Source organism: Mauremys reevesii, linkage group 9 (assembly GCF_016161935.1).
Source record: "Mauremys reevesii isolate NIE-2019 linkage group 9, ASM1616193v1, whole genome shotgun sequence".
Lineage (NCBI taxonomy): Eukaryota > Metazoa > Chordata > Testudines > Geoemydidae > Mauremys > Mauremys reevesii.
In genome coordinates this window covers 53,460,126-53,476,540 of record NC_052631.1, presented here as the reverse complement: position 1 = coordinate 53,476,540, position 16,415 = coordinate 53,460,126, and the positions used below count along the sequence as shown (strand labels likewise).

The window sequence follows — 16,415 nt, the reverse complement described above, 5'->3', positions numbered from 1 at the left end:
TAGGAGGATGGAATGCAGAGATAGCTGCCAGATGAACTCTCTGAACTGACAGACGGTCCTTTCTTTTAGGTGAAGCAGGTAATCCAGTTAAGTGAAGGGGAGCACATGAAGGAGAAAGATCTTTCTGCTGGGACCACACTGAAAATCTCTTCCGTTTCTTGAAGTATGTATTCCGGTGGAAGGTTTCCTGCTATTTAAAAGAACATTTTGAACTCCAAGTGAACAGACTGCTTCCAGGAGTGTTAACCACTAGGCATCCAAGATACCAGCATACACCAAAAGGACCAGGATGCAGAGTCCTGCAAAACTATGATCAAAACTTGAGGGAAGGTTCTAGGATACCAAACTGATTCTTAGATCCGTTGAGCATTTCAATCTGATGGGGCCAGCCTGGCGCTATAAAAATTGAATGGACATGATCTTGTCTGAGCTTGCTCAAAACTCTTGGAGCCATTAGGATGTGGGGGGTGAAGAATGTATAGAAATTTCCCCTTCAAGGATAGTAGGAAGGAGTCTGACACAGACTCCAGCGTGACCTGGCCTCAAACAGAAACGGTGACACTTCCTGTTCTGCCAGGTGGTGAACAGATCTATTTCTGGCATTCCCCAAATTTGAAAAATAGACTTCGCTATTTCGGGTCTGAGGAACCACTCATGATCTCTGTTAACAATCTGCTGAGATTACTAGACGGTTTTAAGACCCGGGAAGGTCAGATGCTTTGAACATAATCTCCTTCCTGATACAGAAAGACCAGAGGTTCATTGCCTCTTGGCAAAGGTGGCTTTGACGTGGCACTTCCCTGCTTATTTAGATAGGATATCGCAGCTGTGTTGTCTGAGCACCTGCACCAAACAACCTTTGATGTGGGGAAGGAACACTTGAGAAGCCAGGCAGATAGCTCAAAGCTCCCAAATATTGATATCGATGGAGAGATCCTGATCGGACAAGAGGCTCTGAGCCTGGAAGTCCCCTAAATGAGCTCCCCAACGGAGAGGTTAAGCATCTGTCTCTAGGGTCACGGAATGTAGGGTTGGGGCAAAGACGGTCCCTGACCACTGCATAAACCTCAGGTATTGTCAGTTCCAAGAGCTAGGGGTGTACCACAAATGAAGTCGATGTAGAAGGTACCGGCAATGGCATCTGTCTTGATGGCACTAAAAGTGATGCCAGAGTCAACAGATATATTGCTAGATGATGAATGTGGTATCAAGGAATACCTAACTGGATTAGGCTGAGCTCTAACCTTGGTACCAGACTACTACTTATGAGTCTCCATGGGGGCCTTAGCTCTCAAAGTGGGAGAGAACGTCTTCTAGCTAGAGGAAATGAAAGCATCCAACTCCTTCTGGTGTGTATGTGGTACCAGGGAAGGAGAACACCTTCCCTGTGACAAGGGAAACTGCCAAGTCTAGCAGTGCACGCCAAGATGGAGTTGAGACCAAACCGCTATGTACTGAGCAGCTGGGTTCTTACTGGAGGGGGCAAAGCTGCATCCATTAAGATGTGGCGAAGTCAAACTCCCCTCAACTTCAGTCCTGGTCTTAAAACCCATACACATAGGGGACTTATGTCATACACGACCCTGTCCTAAACACTTTAAACTAGAATAAGGGTCACTGACTGGCATGGATTTTTACCAGCAGTAATAGCACTTCACTCCCACAGACCTAGACATGCCCTGCTACTGAGTTTAAAGCCCAGAGAATGTAAGAAACTAAACAGGTTACTAAAACAAGTACCACTAGCCAGCAGTATAAACTACTATGTACATAATGGAAATTATTTTCTTAGAGAAAGTTAAGGGAAAGTGTGACTAGCACACACATGCTTTGACTATCGATCACAGGCAGTAAGAAGGAACTGAGGGTTGGGGCAGCTTCACCCCTTTCTATCATGGGCGGAGGTTGCATGTGCTGCTCCTACAAGTTACCTCTATGGAAAAAAGTTCTGTGGCTTCAGTGCACTGGCGCGCACACACACATACATACACACACAAAGTGGAAAGCACACATGCATGAAAAATACCAGTATATACAGTACAGACCCATTTACACGCAAATCCACTTAACATGCGGTAGCGCCATGCCTCCCAGTGCTACCTATTTAACATGCAAGCCTCGTTAACACGCGGTACAGGAACTTGCTATGTACTCACTGACATAGAAATTGACAGGAAGTGCGGAGCGGAAACGTGTTGTATGTCTTTACCACCGACCGGGGGGGGCAGCCACGCTGCGGCAGCGCTTTAAGGATCCTCAAAGTGCTGCCCCGGCAAAGGACTGTCCTTAAAACACTGCTGCAGCAGCGCTTTAACGTTGCTGCCCCTCCCCGCTCTCCCCCGGACCCCCGTCATCAGCGGCCCTGCCGGTAGGGACCCTACCAGCAGGGCGGCTGATGGGGGAGGCAAAAAGGGCAGGGACATTAAAGTGCTGCCACAGCTGAACTTTAAGGATGGTCCTTTGCCGCAGCAGCGCTGGGCTGCCGACAGGAGTGGGGCGCAGCAACGTTAAAGCGCTGCCACGGCAAAGGACCTTGCAGTGCTTTAAGGTCCCTGCCCCTTTTGCCTCGCCTCGGCTGCCAACGGCTATTTGAAAGGGACCGGCTATTTAAAAGAGCCTGGACCCTTTAAATCACCAGTGCGGACCAGGCAGCCTGGCTGGGGGATGCAGACCCCCTAACCCCACCCCTTCCACCCGAGGCCCCACCCCTCCCGGGGGCCCGAGCTGCCCCTGCCCCGTACCGGTAAGTGTCCTGAGTTACTTGCACCCCTGTGTAGTAGTAGTAGTAAAAATTTTTTATTAGATTACACATTTGAATTTATATTCTTGCAAAGCGACGTTAACAGATAGGCCTGCAGTATTTGGGACACTGTGAATACATATGTAATCCTAGATAATTATACATGGGTATATATAGATATCTTAAGATATTTCAGCATGGCCCTCTTAACCCGCAGTCCGTTAACATGTGGTCGTGACGGCTTGACTCCCGACATCCGTGCGTAAACAGGTCTGTACTGTAAGCCTTTGGGACTCTTATGAGACTGCCAAACTGGCTTTCAAAAGTTAATAGCTACAGTAGTAAACTATCACAGAGATCATACTCAGGTTAGATCACAAGTGATTTGAGGGCCTCTTTCCCCACTGCAGTTTGCTCAGCTCACCAGCCTTCTATACCCCCCTTACTTAGGTTAGCTAACTCCCTACCAAGACTTTAAAAAACAACTAAAGAGAAAGTGGACTTTTACAGACCACCACATTGTTCACTGTTATAACCCTTCCCGAGTCCGTGCTTCTCTTATTTAGATTGTAAGATCTTCTACAAAGGAACTTGCGGTTTGTACAGAGCGTAGCACAAAGGATCTGTGATCTCAGCTGGCGTCCCAAGGCCCTAGTATAATACCAGTGATGCACCAAATAACTGACTACAATTAAGACAATTTCTGAGCATCCAAGTTCTCTCAAAAGTAGGAAAAAGTAACTATTTTCAGTGGACTCAGATATACTAAAGCCTCTTTCTTCAGCCGTGACAGCCTGAGTAGCTCTGAATTTTTGGCTCCCCAAAGCTCCTATCCCATTGCCCCTAGTCAACTGTATTGCACAAAAGGATCTGGGATTTTGAACCATGTCTGCAACTGCTGCCTCTGACACCGCTTTATGTTTAACCGCCACACAGTTTCAGCCTGCAAGTGAAATAGTAGGTGCAAAACCATCTTAGATTCACTTTGAGGCACATTCCCTTCCTTGTCCTTTTCCACCTGTTAAGAAAAAGAGTCATAAGGGGTTCTTATGAGATAAGAAACTTCCTGGCCACAATGAAGAAGTTTAGGTATTCCAATAAGGCCTGAAGGCAGGACAGAGAAAATGATCTGAATATAATCATAAGTATTAAAAGACCCTCCTATCTCAATTACTGGCTGTTTCAAGATAGTGGTGGCAGTGTATGGTCCTTTTCTTTATCAATCTCCTATACCACTTTTCATGCCCCAGAGATTCCCAGATTCTGACTAGCCCTCTAACAAATGGGTGCACTACCATTGCTGTTGAACTAGGCTGCCACTTTACATAGCATTTCTGTTTTGACCATTTGGAGAAAAAACGGACAGCTTCAAATTAAACAAGTCTGAAGAGAAGTGCCAAAGCATGATTAGCTTTTGCAAAAAACACAAGCCAGAGAGGAGCTGCCACTAGATTCTGATTGACTGGAGGGCACCCAAACTGCCAGCATTCCAGGTTATTGCCTTTTTACTTATCCAGTGCTATGGACTGTTGCTACTGCACAGATCAGAGGTCAGAAGACAAAATTGTCTAAGTACAGGAAAGGAAGGAAAACATTACGACAAGCAAACAGTGACAATTAGTTTCTCAGTTTTTAAAAAGTGATTCTCGGTGTCTCTTTTTTACACATAACACAGACACCTTCACAAATGTCAAACAATTGTATATGAAAAGAAGATTGTATACTTTACCTGTCATCCAACTCTATTCTTTTCATACTATGAAGATGCAAGACAGCTAATATTATTGCCACCAGGAATATAACAGCACAGCAAACCCCTACACTGATATAAAACACACGGGTAGAAGTGGTGGGAGCGGCATTTACAGGATCAACTGAAATGGAAGGGTAAAACATGTCATTGAAATGTACTTTTCTCCAAAAGAGAGAAATTACATTTATCAATTTCAAATGAGTTCATATATGAATGTACAAGGAGTATGCTGGCGTTTCTAATTCAGTCTAATACTAGCACTTGTTTTACATCAGTCTAAAATAACTGGAGCAAAGAAAGGCAGCCCTGATGTGTCTCAATGTTTAGCTTTCCATTAAGCAAAGATTTAAAGACTGTTTTCCCAGTAGGGGTCAGTACAGGACAGAGTAAGCAGACTCAGGAAAAGATCACAACATTCTAACAAGAAAAATGTCCCAGAATCCTACTGCCTTAAGCCAAGGCCAAGACAGGGGGCTTGTCTACACTGACAAATTTTGTCGCCAAAAACTGCCTTCTGGCGACAAAATAGCGATAGCGTACACACAATAATGGGACTTTTGTCGAAAAAAACAGCCAGTTTTGGAGACAAAGAACTTCCACCCCTGCGAGAGACTTTTGTCTTTTCCCCTCCCTTTATTGTCGACAAACCACCAGTGTAGACACAATGCCTTCTCCCCCGCAATTTTATTTGGCCTCCAGAAAGTTTTCCACAATTCCCATGCTGCTGTTCTGGTCAGCAGTTTGAACTCTGCTGCCCTGCAGCCAACCCGCCCCTCCCCCTTGCAAGCCCTGGGAATTTTAAATCTCGTTTCCTGAGCATGGCTGGCTATCGCACCAAACGCACTTCCGCTTGGACTACCGCTGAGCTGTTGGATCTGATCATTATATGGGGAGAGGAGTCTGTTCAGTCGCCGCTGTGATTGACCCATAGGAATCAGGACACATATGGGCAAATTTCTCGAGGCTTGTGTAAAAAGGGCTATGATCGGGACACGCAGCAGGCAGAGCGAAGATAAAGGAGCTGAAGCAGGCGTACCATAAGGCGTGGGGGGAGGCAAACCATCGCTTCAGTAGTGCACTTAAGACCTGACACTTCTATAAGGGGCTGAACACTATCCTTGGTCATGACCCCATCTCCATCGCTGATAGACCCGTGGATACTTTGGAGACAGCAGAAAGAGGGGGTAACCTGGAGGCTCAAATTCTGGATGAAGAAGTGGAGCTAGAAGACTATGTGGAGCTCCCAGCGGGGTTGTCTGGTGGGGTAGCCAGCCAGGAACTTTTCTCCACTCCAGAAGTGCTCTATGGGACCAGGAAGCAGATGAGATGCTGGGTAAGTTGCTGTGGCTTGTGTAGGGAATCGAAAAGTGGGAGGCAGGTAGTGTTTTATGCGAGCTGGACATTGCCCAGTGTAGCTAATCTGCATGGCTAAGCAGTGTGTTGATGGACATTAAGACCTGCAGGGAATCCTCCAGAGAGAGGCTCTGAAACATTCCCAAGAGGTACTTGTTAATCTTCTGCCGCAGGTTCCAAGGGATTGCAGCCTTGTTGGTTCCCCCATTATAGGAAACTGTACCATGCCATTTAGCAATCACTGGAACTGGGACTAAAACAGCACATGGTTGAGCTGCATACAGACCGAGGCGAAAGCTGCAAACGTGTGGTAGTTGTGCCCTGGTTTCCCTGCTTACCCACAGCAGTGAGATGTCAGCCAGCAGGTTGGCTGCCTGTGAAAAAGTGTGGGATAATTTTAGAATGAGTTCCCTGCAAATCTGCCCTGCAAGCCATGTCCGTTTTGTCCGTACCCACAACCACCTTCCACCCACTCCCGACACTCACCACGATTGGGGTGCTCACGGAGCTCTGTGACTGCCTAGAGTCAGTGAGAAAATGATTGCTACTAGTTGCAAAAGGCCCTTGTTACTGAAATGTTTCAATCGTTTGCTGGAATGTAACAATCCCTCTTCTGTGCATTGTCCACAGCAGCCAAGACCTTGGGGAACACATCACGCACACCTGCCAACCAGCTTCAGCAGATAGGAAAAAGCTAAGATGTAGCAAAGATGACATGTTCAGGGAGGTGCTGCAGCGCAATGAGAGAGAGACCAGGGAATGCAAAGAGTGCTGGGAAGCCGAAAGTTAGGACAGAAAAGAGAATACAGCATTTGCTAGGCAAGCGACAGAGCGGATGATTAAAAGTTATGATCAGACAGAGATGCTCAAGTCTTTGATACAGCTGCAGACAGAGCAGATCCATGGTCGACCTCCACTGCAGCCATGCACACTTCTTTGCCAACCCCACCCCCCCTCTATGCTCCCACATTCCTTTTACTTCACAGCACTCCTGAGTTTCCCCATCACTCCACCCCCTCTCACAGCTTGGACAATGATAGCTGGAGCTACACACAGTTGTGAGGTTTTACCCTTTTTAACAATAAATAAAGGCTAAGGTATTTAATGGTACAGCGTTTTTATTCTGTGTTCTACAAAAGGGTATAGCAATCAATTCATTCTCAACAGGCTTCTAAAGCATTTTGTTGCATGGATCTTGGGCCCCAAAATCATTCATGAATGCACCAGGGAAGCAACTCCAAAGCAGACGTGTTATTGCCCCTCATTGTCAAAGTGGTTCCTCAAAGCCTCTCTGATGTTAAACTCTGGGCTCCTCTGACAGCCCTAGTTCAAACTGTGCAGCCAAGTGTTCTGCCTCAGTGCTCCACACCTGAGCAAACATTTCACCCTTAGATTCACACAGATTATGCAAAGTGCAGCACACGGCTATGACCATGGGAATATTATCCTCAGTAAGGTCTAGCCTGCCATTTAAACACCTCCAGCAAGCTTTCAAATGGCCAAAGGCACATTTAACTACCATGCGGCACCTGCTCAGCCTGTTAAAATGCTCCTTGATGCTGTCCAGGTGCCCTGTGTAAGATTTCATGAGCCAGGGCTAGAAGGGGTAAGCTGGATCTTCCAGGATTACTATGGGCATTTCCACATCCCCCACTGTGATCCTGTGATCTGGAAAGAAAGTCTCCGCCTGCAGCTTTCTATATAGGCCACTTCTCCTGAAGATGCGTGTGTCATGCACCTTTCCAGACCAGACAGCACTGATGTCCATGAAATGCCCCCAGTGAGCCACAAGCACCTGCAACACTACGGAGAAGTATCCCTTCCTATTGATGTATTCTGAGGCAAGATGGTCTTGCGCTAAAATTGAAATGTGTGCACCATCAATCGCCCCGCCACAGTTAGGGACAATCATCCACTATTTCATGCACATTTCCCAGAGTCACGGTCCTCCGCAGCAGGATGAGATTTATTGCCCTGCACGCTTGAAGTAATACAGCCCCAACAGTGGACTTCCCCACTCCAAATTGATTTGCAGCTGATCGGTAGCAGTGTGGATTCGCCAGCTTCCAGACAGCGATTGCAACACACTTCTCTACCGAAAGGGCAGCTCTCATTCTGGTGTCCTTGCGCCGCAAGTCGGGGGCCACCTCAGCACATAGCTTCAGAAAGGCTGCTTTATGCATCCTAAAGTTCTGTACCCACTGGTCTTCATCCCACACCTGCAGGACAATGCGATCCCACCAATCAGTGCTTGTTTCCCTAGCCCAAAAGCGATGGTCTACTGTACGCAGGTGCTCTGTGAATGCCAAGAGCACTGATAAGTTGCTGCTGTCCATATCACACTCAGGTGCCTGCGATTCATCCTCTGTCAGTAACTTTGCAAATAACTCTGCTGCCATGCACGATGTCCTCACGACAGTTAACAGCGCATAGGAAAGAAGTGCGGGATCCATCCTCTCTCACTGCAGATGCTGGTGCACACTACAAAGACTGGCACTTGTAAAAATGGTACAAAAGGAAGCCAGAAACCACTGGAGGGCTGGGACACAAAGCGGTGCATGACAGGACATTTTGCATGTCCCAGGATGCGCCGTGCTCCGTTTCTGCCTTCCCACAACACCTAGCGAAAGATGGTGTCGCCAGGCACTGTGGGATACACACCCACAGTGCATTGCTCACACTGTTGACAATGGCGCCCCGAATGTGGGCACGATCTGTCGACAGAGGGAGCAAATGTAGACTCGTGGCGATTTTGCTTTTGTTGATTTTTTCATGTTAACATTATTTTCATCGACAAAACCTGCCAGTGTAGACAAGCCCAGGAACCAACAACCCAATTAGTGCCATCATATACTCACCAAGGACACCCTGGTTCCCTCCAGGCTAAATGTAAAGGGGCCAGGAGGCCTCCAAACTGCTGGTCTTGGGAGGCTGCTTACTGGAAACTAACAATCCCTTCCCCACAAAAAATGCTATCGCTACCAAAGTACATATGAGGGAACTGGGAGAGCTGCGGTCAAACCAGCCACTTGCTTCTGACGCTCTCCACTCATTCTTGCAGATTTTGGTAGAAACTGCACTACAGAAGGGGAGTTGTAAAGAGGCAGAACTTTGCAGCAAGGAGAAATCCAATTCAGCCATATCTAGCATGGAGAATCACACTCAAGACCTCATATTGGAGGGCAGTATGGGGTTAGTGCCCAGAAGTTATGTGCTACCCTCCCAGAACTGACCTGCAGCTTTAAAGGCTCCCTAGCCTGTAGCTCAAGGGTACCTCACGCTCTGCCTTTAACAAGCCTCATGGATGGGATCCCTGGTGCCTGTCCTACTCCTCGTTTAATGCAGCAGCATTTACAGGTGATTAAGCCTGCCTTTTCAACCAACCAACCTCAGCTGCACTGATTCCTGGAGGCCAGCACAAATTAGCAGCCACTGGGCTACCTGTCATGCCTGCCCTCTACAGTGCTGAGAAGCTGCCACGTGTGTGCACCAAAAGGAGGCAAGACCTACTCCTATTTTAGGAAGAGAGCCCTACCCCACACCCCATGATTTTTAAACAACACCTATATTAGGTAAAAGAAGTGCAAGGGATAATTAAGTAAAGAATTAGCACCACAGGAAATGGAATAAAGCTTCCCATTGAGTTCCAAAAGTATTTTTGCAGCAGCTTATATTTTGGGTTCCACAACAGGTGCTAGTATGCTGTGGTTGGCATTTCCAACTCGGGACATGGTTAGGAAGATAAAAAGGGCCAAAGCCACTTCACACTGCACATTTACTTCAGCAAGTTAAATCGCACACGCAACAGATTCTAAATCTAAAGGTCAGAAACAGATTGGTTTTGAGCTATCAAAACTTCTGGAGTCATGTATCAGGCAAAAATTGTGATTACCCCAGAACACCTTCTCATCCCCATTATATATTGCTGACTGAACAGAAGAATTGAGTTAACAAAACTGTAAAAAGCCTCTCTCTAAAATCTGAACTTGATGGAAGTTACTGTTTTCACATCATTCCCTTCATAAAGAAGATGCATCAAAAGGTTGCTGTTAAGGTATGCCAAGAGGAATAAGTGCCCTTAATATTACTTACAAATAGCTTTGCTGCTGTTTTTGTCAGATGTTGGAGTTTTTACTTCTTGTTCAAATTCTAAATCAATAAGAGAAAAATGTGAAGTTCTAGTACACATTTTGTATTTTAATTCCTTTACACTGAATCACCTGGTCCAGTTCTATAAAAAAGTGTTTTCCTAACTTGCAAAACTGAATTAAAACCTGTCGTTAAGGTTAATTTCAGATTTTCATTATAACTATGTTTTCCCATGCTCCCACCTCTCAAAAATTCTCCTTCCCAACTGAATTTGCCATGTTTGGTCTCAGCTGAGTCTCCCAATCCAGTACTTAGCTACAATGGGTGGGAAAAATGACACTGTATAACCTTTGTCCACAAATTCTCAAAATCTAAGAACTACTGATACACAAATGGCTATTTTTCAAACTATCCTAAGTAATCAAAACCAATTTTCACCACAAAAGCATTTTTCAGTAAGAACTACTTTCCTGCAAAATATCAGCTTTCAATCTCCTTGCACTAATTATGTTGTACAAGAAGTGGCTTAATTGCTTTTTGCTCACATTTTCTAAAAACTTTCATTTCGAAATTCAGAACCAAATGGAAGTGAAGTCAGTCTGCCCTCAGGGTAGATGGTGACTGACAGACACCCCCCACCACCACCACCAAATGCTATCAAGAGACTGAAGAATTATGAGGAGCAAGTGAACCGAAGTAGTGACCATCTTTGCTAAGAGCAGTCTATTGAGAATAAGAGATTAAAGAAAAACATTCTTTACAGTACTCCAAAACTTCTTTCAAAATGGCTGCAGACTCAAGTAAAAAAAGTGTTCAGTTATGAAAAGTGGCCAAAAAACAAAAAGAAAGCATTAATCCTCACAAAAAAAATATTCAAATGTATCTTTGTTCTCCAAGTTTCAGTGTTTTAACTATATGGGGAGTTTGAAATGTCTGCATCATTTTTTTACTGAGATCATAAAGAACAAAAAAGACACTCAGGGTGCCAAGTTTAAGTGACCCATTTTAAGATCATTTTAACTTACTTTTTATGATTTACTTTTAAATTCTCAGAAAAAAAAAGTCTTTCTATATTAAAAATGCTGTAATTTTGGGGAGACTTTTTTCCAGACATAAGTGGCGGTATCCCTGCTTTAAATGCAAAACTCAGTCATAACTATGAAGCTGCAGTCACTATCTCCATAATACAAAGCCAGTTATTCAATTAAAGCCCATCAACTGCCCTGGCCTTCCCAATTATGCGTAAATTTAGAACATTTATTTGTTCCCCCATCATCTTACTTCATCCAAATTTCCCTTATTTATCTGTAAGGCAAGAGATCTTCCTCATCCCTCCCTCTACTCTCACATTCCTGGAAAACGTTTTATTCATCTGAGCGATTCTTATTCCACACCCATCACCGTAATCTCTGTCCCCTCACTCCTTTTTCCTCTACTTTAACACTAAAAGTTGCTGAATGTTGGAAGCTTGATGTCTTACTTTTGTAGCACATTTTCCTTCGTTTGAAATTTAAGACTGTGATATTTTTTGAGGAATTTATTGTTAAGTTGAGCTGCATTAATATTGTAACCTCAGAGTCTAGTCTGCCTGTGCAGGAGAGTTCAACACGAAACACTGCAAATAAAAAACGAGAGTCAGACATGTGTTTACAATACATTTCAACAATTTTTTAAAACAATCTTCAAGTGATGCAGGATTTTGTTGCACTTTTTGTTTTAAATTCAAGCATTTTCTTAGAAGTTCACTTTGGTGTTCAAACCGGGTATTTTCTGGGAACACTTATGGCATTTTAGGGAGCAGCTGTCAAATACATTTAATCAAACAACTGAAATTGAAGTGTGCAGATCTCAAAAACCCAACAGTATTTGTGGGTAAACAACTGTTAGCCATGCACTCTACATTGCAGTTACCAAATATTAATAAATCACATGCAGAGGCTCAGTGTGGTCCTCACTATCTTTGGAACACACACAGAAGTGCTTAATTTCCTCTTCGCTTAATTTCCTCTTATTTTTTAAAACCATCAAGATGGCCTTTTTGACAGCACTCAAAGTGGTCTGAGCAAATTTGTCTGGGAATCTAGATTAAATTAACATGACTAGGTTTCAAGTATCAGAGGGGTAGTCTGGATCTGTAAAAGCAGCAAAGAGTCCTGTGGCACCTTATAGACTAACAGACGTATTGGAGCATGAGCTTTCGTGGGTGAATACCCACTTCGTCGGATGCATGTATTCACCCACGAAAGCTCATGCTCCAATACGTCTGTTAGTCTATAAGGTGCCACAAGACTCTTTGCTGCTATGACTAGGTTTGTTTTCAAGGCTATGTACCAGCATCGCTGATATCAGCGTAACTGCAGAAATAATAGGCTTGACTCTAGCGCTTACCGGTACAAAAAGGATAAAAAGATACAAAAAGCAAAACAGCAGCATTTTATATCCATTGCGCACAGGTATAAGTAACTCAAAAGGGTACAAGACAGTGCAGAATTAAGCCCAGTAACTGTTACTTTGCTGCTGCAGCTGCAAATGAATGCATTTGTGAAAATCCCACACAATGCAGTTTTATTTCTAAAACATGTTCTAGAGAGGAATGAATATACACCAAATAGTTGTTTTTATTTGATTTTTTACAATGCATCAATGTCCTTAACATGTTAAACTTATTTCTACTACTTTTCTTTTAAAAAGGCAATAATTTAATTACTTATCTATACACTAGAGAAGTGGGATTAAAATCTGCACAACTGTTGGCCAAACTAGAAGAAGAACCTTCTATATATTCTTGGAATGTGGGGCTTCCCTTCTCAGGAAAATGTGTACCCTTTTTCCCCAAAAAGGGGGAGGGGGGGATTTATTCTTGAGCACTTCAATTTATAATTGTCTTCAAAATAGGAGCCATCATCATTCACTCTGAATACTTATGCACAGCTAGACCTGTGAAGAACAATCACTGAGAAAATGTTTGTTTGATAGAAACAAACTGCTAAACTACTAGCTAATAAAAGTTAAAAAAAATGTATACAATCAGAAAGGCTTGGAATTCTCATTATTTGATTTTCCTTTGTTTCACATGTTTCAGAAAGTAGAATTTGTTTATCACATATCTCAGTGCATCTAAATCAAATGAGATACAAGTGTTAAGATTTTCTATATACAGAATTATCTAGATATGTCATAACTGTTGTATCTTATATGTTACAACGCACAACTAAAATTACACAAAATTATACTATATGCATTTCTGGGGAAACTAGGAAATGTTACTGAGTACCAGAAAAACAGTATTCATGGTAGTACTTTGCATGTGCCTTCAAAGCTGAAAGCCTGTTTACTCACCTGATAAAGCACGAGGGACTTCTCCTTGTACAGAAATATTAGTCTGAGGCATATCTATAGCCATAGCATTATCTACCTGAAATCCCAGTTTATATTCAACCTGTAACAATATGTGGAAGAAGGTTAAGCAACTCCAATGATAAAACAATTAATATTAACACCTTTTCAAGCAATTTTTATTTGAGAGATAAAATTAAAATCACTAATCAATTTTTTTGGATTTAAAGTACCTCAAATTCATCACCTAATCTGATTTTCGCAGGGCATGCTGTTCAGGACTTTGAATATCAGGCTCTGTTAAAGTATTTCAAATTGGACATCCAAAAGCACTCTAAATCACTATTACATGTTTGAAAATTTAGGCCAGAGTTGTTGTTTTTTAAATAATCCTTTAAAAATGCTTAAGATAAGGCTAACTCCAGTATATTAAGTTCATTTGCTCAAAAGCAAACACTCAATCTATGGGAATTAAGAAATGAAAAAGGACATTACCACTCACCCAGTAAGTTTGAGTATAAGGCAGCTATACAGGTAAAAACTTGTTCAACTACAGTTAAGGTTCTTTTCCATTTTAAGACCCTGATTCTGCAAATGCTTGCACACAGGAGTAGGATCAAGGCCCATGCCAAATTCCAAAAGTTGTAACTAACTATAAAACAAGTAAAAATTATTTCCCTGCTTTGTTTTAAAGCAAAGGTGGTTGTTTTTTTTAATTAGATAGCTAGCTCTACAGGCAAAATGCCTGAATGCAAAGTAAAATGTAGAAGGGAGAAGTCTTCATTGAGGAGTGTCTGATCCAATACAAATATAATACAATCTATAAACCTTTGAAAATTACACTTTGTGCACATACCGCACAATTAGTACTTTTAAGAAGCATTTTTTGTCAAAGTTCTCACTGGACGTGGGCTGGGCTATGCATTTGCAGGGGATTAAACATGGTGTTCCAGGAGCTCAGAAAAAATCCTACTAAAAATTCATGTGCATGCACAATCCTATGACTTGGAGTATGTAAAGCAGCATTTCTCAAACTGGGGTCTGAGGACCCCTGGGGGTCCCCAAGGGTAGGGGGTCCATGGGCCCCGCTGATCAACTCCTCCCCCTCTGGAAGTGCAGTGGGGCTAAGGCAGGCTCCCTGCCTGCCCTGGCTCCCCATCACTCCCAGAAGCGGCCGGCACATCTCTGAAGCCCCTGGGGGAGGGGCGGAGCGAGGAGGAGGTCTCTGCGTGCTGCCCCCACCCTGAGGCTGACTCCGCAGCTCCCACTGGGTGGGAACTGCGGCCAATGGGAGCTGCAGGGACCGTGCCTGCAAGCAGAAGCAGCGCACGAGACCCCTGGCCCCTCTGCCAGAGAGATGTGCCAGTCGCTTTCAGAAGCCGCCTGAGGTAAGCGACAGCCAGCTGGAGCCTGCACTCCCTCCCGCACCCAAACTCCCTCCCAGAGCCCACACTCTCTACCGCACCCATACTCCCACCCTGAGCCCACATCCCCTCCCGCACCCTCCTTCACCCCAACCCCTTGCCCCAGCCTGGTGAAAGTGAGTGAGGGTGGGGGAGAGCGAGTGAGCGGGGGGGGGGGGGGCGGGCTGGATCTGAACAGGGGGGATTGGGAGTTCCCAAAAAAATTCAAATCAAAAGAGGGGTCCTTGGGTTGCTGAAGTTTAAGAACAGCTGCTTTAGATTTTATTTATATAATGTCAAATGTCTGTATTGATTTACTCAAACCCAGCAAAATGACTGTGGTTCAAATTTTACAAAAACATTTACCCTCAGGCAGACTAGACAGATAATTTCAGCTGCAAAAACTTCAGCCACAAAGTTGAAGTAATAAGTAAATCAAAATCCTTTAAAATGGAAATGCATAGACAAAGTTTACCACAGGTGTTGCTGCACACTCCAATTATAATGGATATACAAAATAAAAGATGACTTCCCTTCCATCTTATTGGGACTTAATAATGATCTCTAAATACCACTCAAATAGATCCCTCTCTTCCCTCAAGCAACGCCTTTTCTAGGAATCCACAGAACATAAGATTCCAAGTTTTCAAAGGCCTTAATTCACAGCTGCCTGTTTCATGTTTAATTCTAATGTTTAATGCTAGTATCACAACTGATAGACAGGTAACCTGTAAATATATTTTGAAGTAAAAAAGATGATGCCTCAAAGAACACTTATTTAAAAATATTCTGAACACTTTAGAAATGTTATGCATCCAACAAGCCATGCCCTTATCTTCTCAGTCTTTAAATTTCTTCTTGAGCACAATTAGTTGGTTCCCTCTGGCTATATAAATAAAATAAAATAAAATAAAATAAAAATCAACAGCATATCCTTTTATGCACTAGCCTATTCTAATTTGTGCAGAGGAAAGAGCAAACACGTGGTCCAACTATTGACACTGACCTTTTGTTAAAAATCTAGGCAAGACATATTCATATATTACGGTGTGTAATGCATATTCTGTTTATGCTTACCTTGGATTTAGCATGCCAACTGAAATGAAGACTGTTGGTCTCACTGGGTATTAACAGATTGAAGGACAATGCGTAGTGATTAATAAGATCATTCCTCACATAATATAGCTCTGCATCAAGACCTAGAAACCAGAATATTCAGAAAAAATTTAGGCGAGGAAAGCAAAAGCCACTAGTAACTGAAGCACAACTACAGTCTCTCTTTTATTTGAGGTATTCTTGACTCTTTGTACTAGCAGCTTTGTTTATATATGTGGCACGCGCACACACACACACAAAATTCATAAATTCTATTTTTATATGTATAGTGGAGATATACCATTATTTTTGCCAGTGTTGAGAAGTACTGCAAATTTCTGACAAAATATTAGTTCATAAGAGGAGCTCACATCCTAAGGACAAAAAGATAGACCAGGTCAAGGAAGGGGAAAGAAATGGGATTTTCTCTACAAACTAACAAGAATCACTACAGGCAGTAATGAATGGACCCCTCATCTCATGTACCACATACTGTTTATTCCTGTGCATTAAGGGCACAATTCTGCTCACATTTACAATGACATATGAAGTGCTGGCAGATCAGGTGCCAACTCAGGCCAAGAGCCCTGGTCCTCACTGAATATTGACAAATGCATAGCTGGAAACCAGTCTTGGTCACCTGTGT

General features: G+C 43.4%; 1 protein-coding gene across 2 annotated transcripts in view; it reads right to left on the bottom strand.

Moving 5' to 3' along the window:
* RYK (receptor like tyrosine kinase) overlaps positions 1-16,415 on the bottom strand; it is a 125,007-nt gene that overhangs the window by 68,607 nt on the left and 39,985 nt on the right. For both annotated transcript variants that reach the window (XM_039488365.1, XM_039488363.1), the window contains exons 2-6: positions 15,752-15,873; positions 13,275-13,374; positions 11,416-11,550; positions 9,939-9,995; positions 4,470-4,614 (exon numbers count right to left, since the gene is read on the bottom strand). In XM_039488365.1, coding sequence (XP_039344299.1) covers positions 4,470-4,614; positions 9,939-9,995; positions 11,416-11,550; positions 13,275-13,374; positions 15,752-15,873 — 559 coding nt within the window. The remainder of the gene's footprint in view (positions 1-4,469; positions 4,615-9,938; positions 9,996-11,415; positions 11,551-13,274; positions 13,375-15,751; positions 15,874-16,415) is intronic.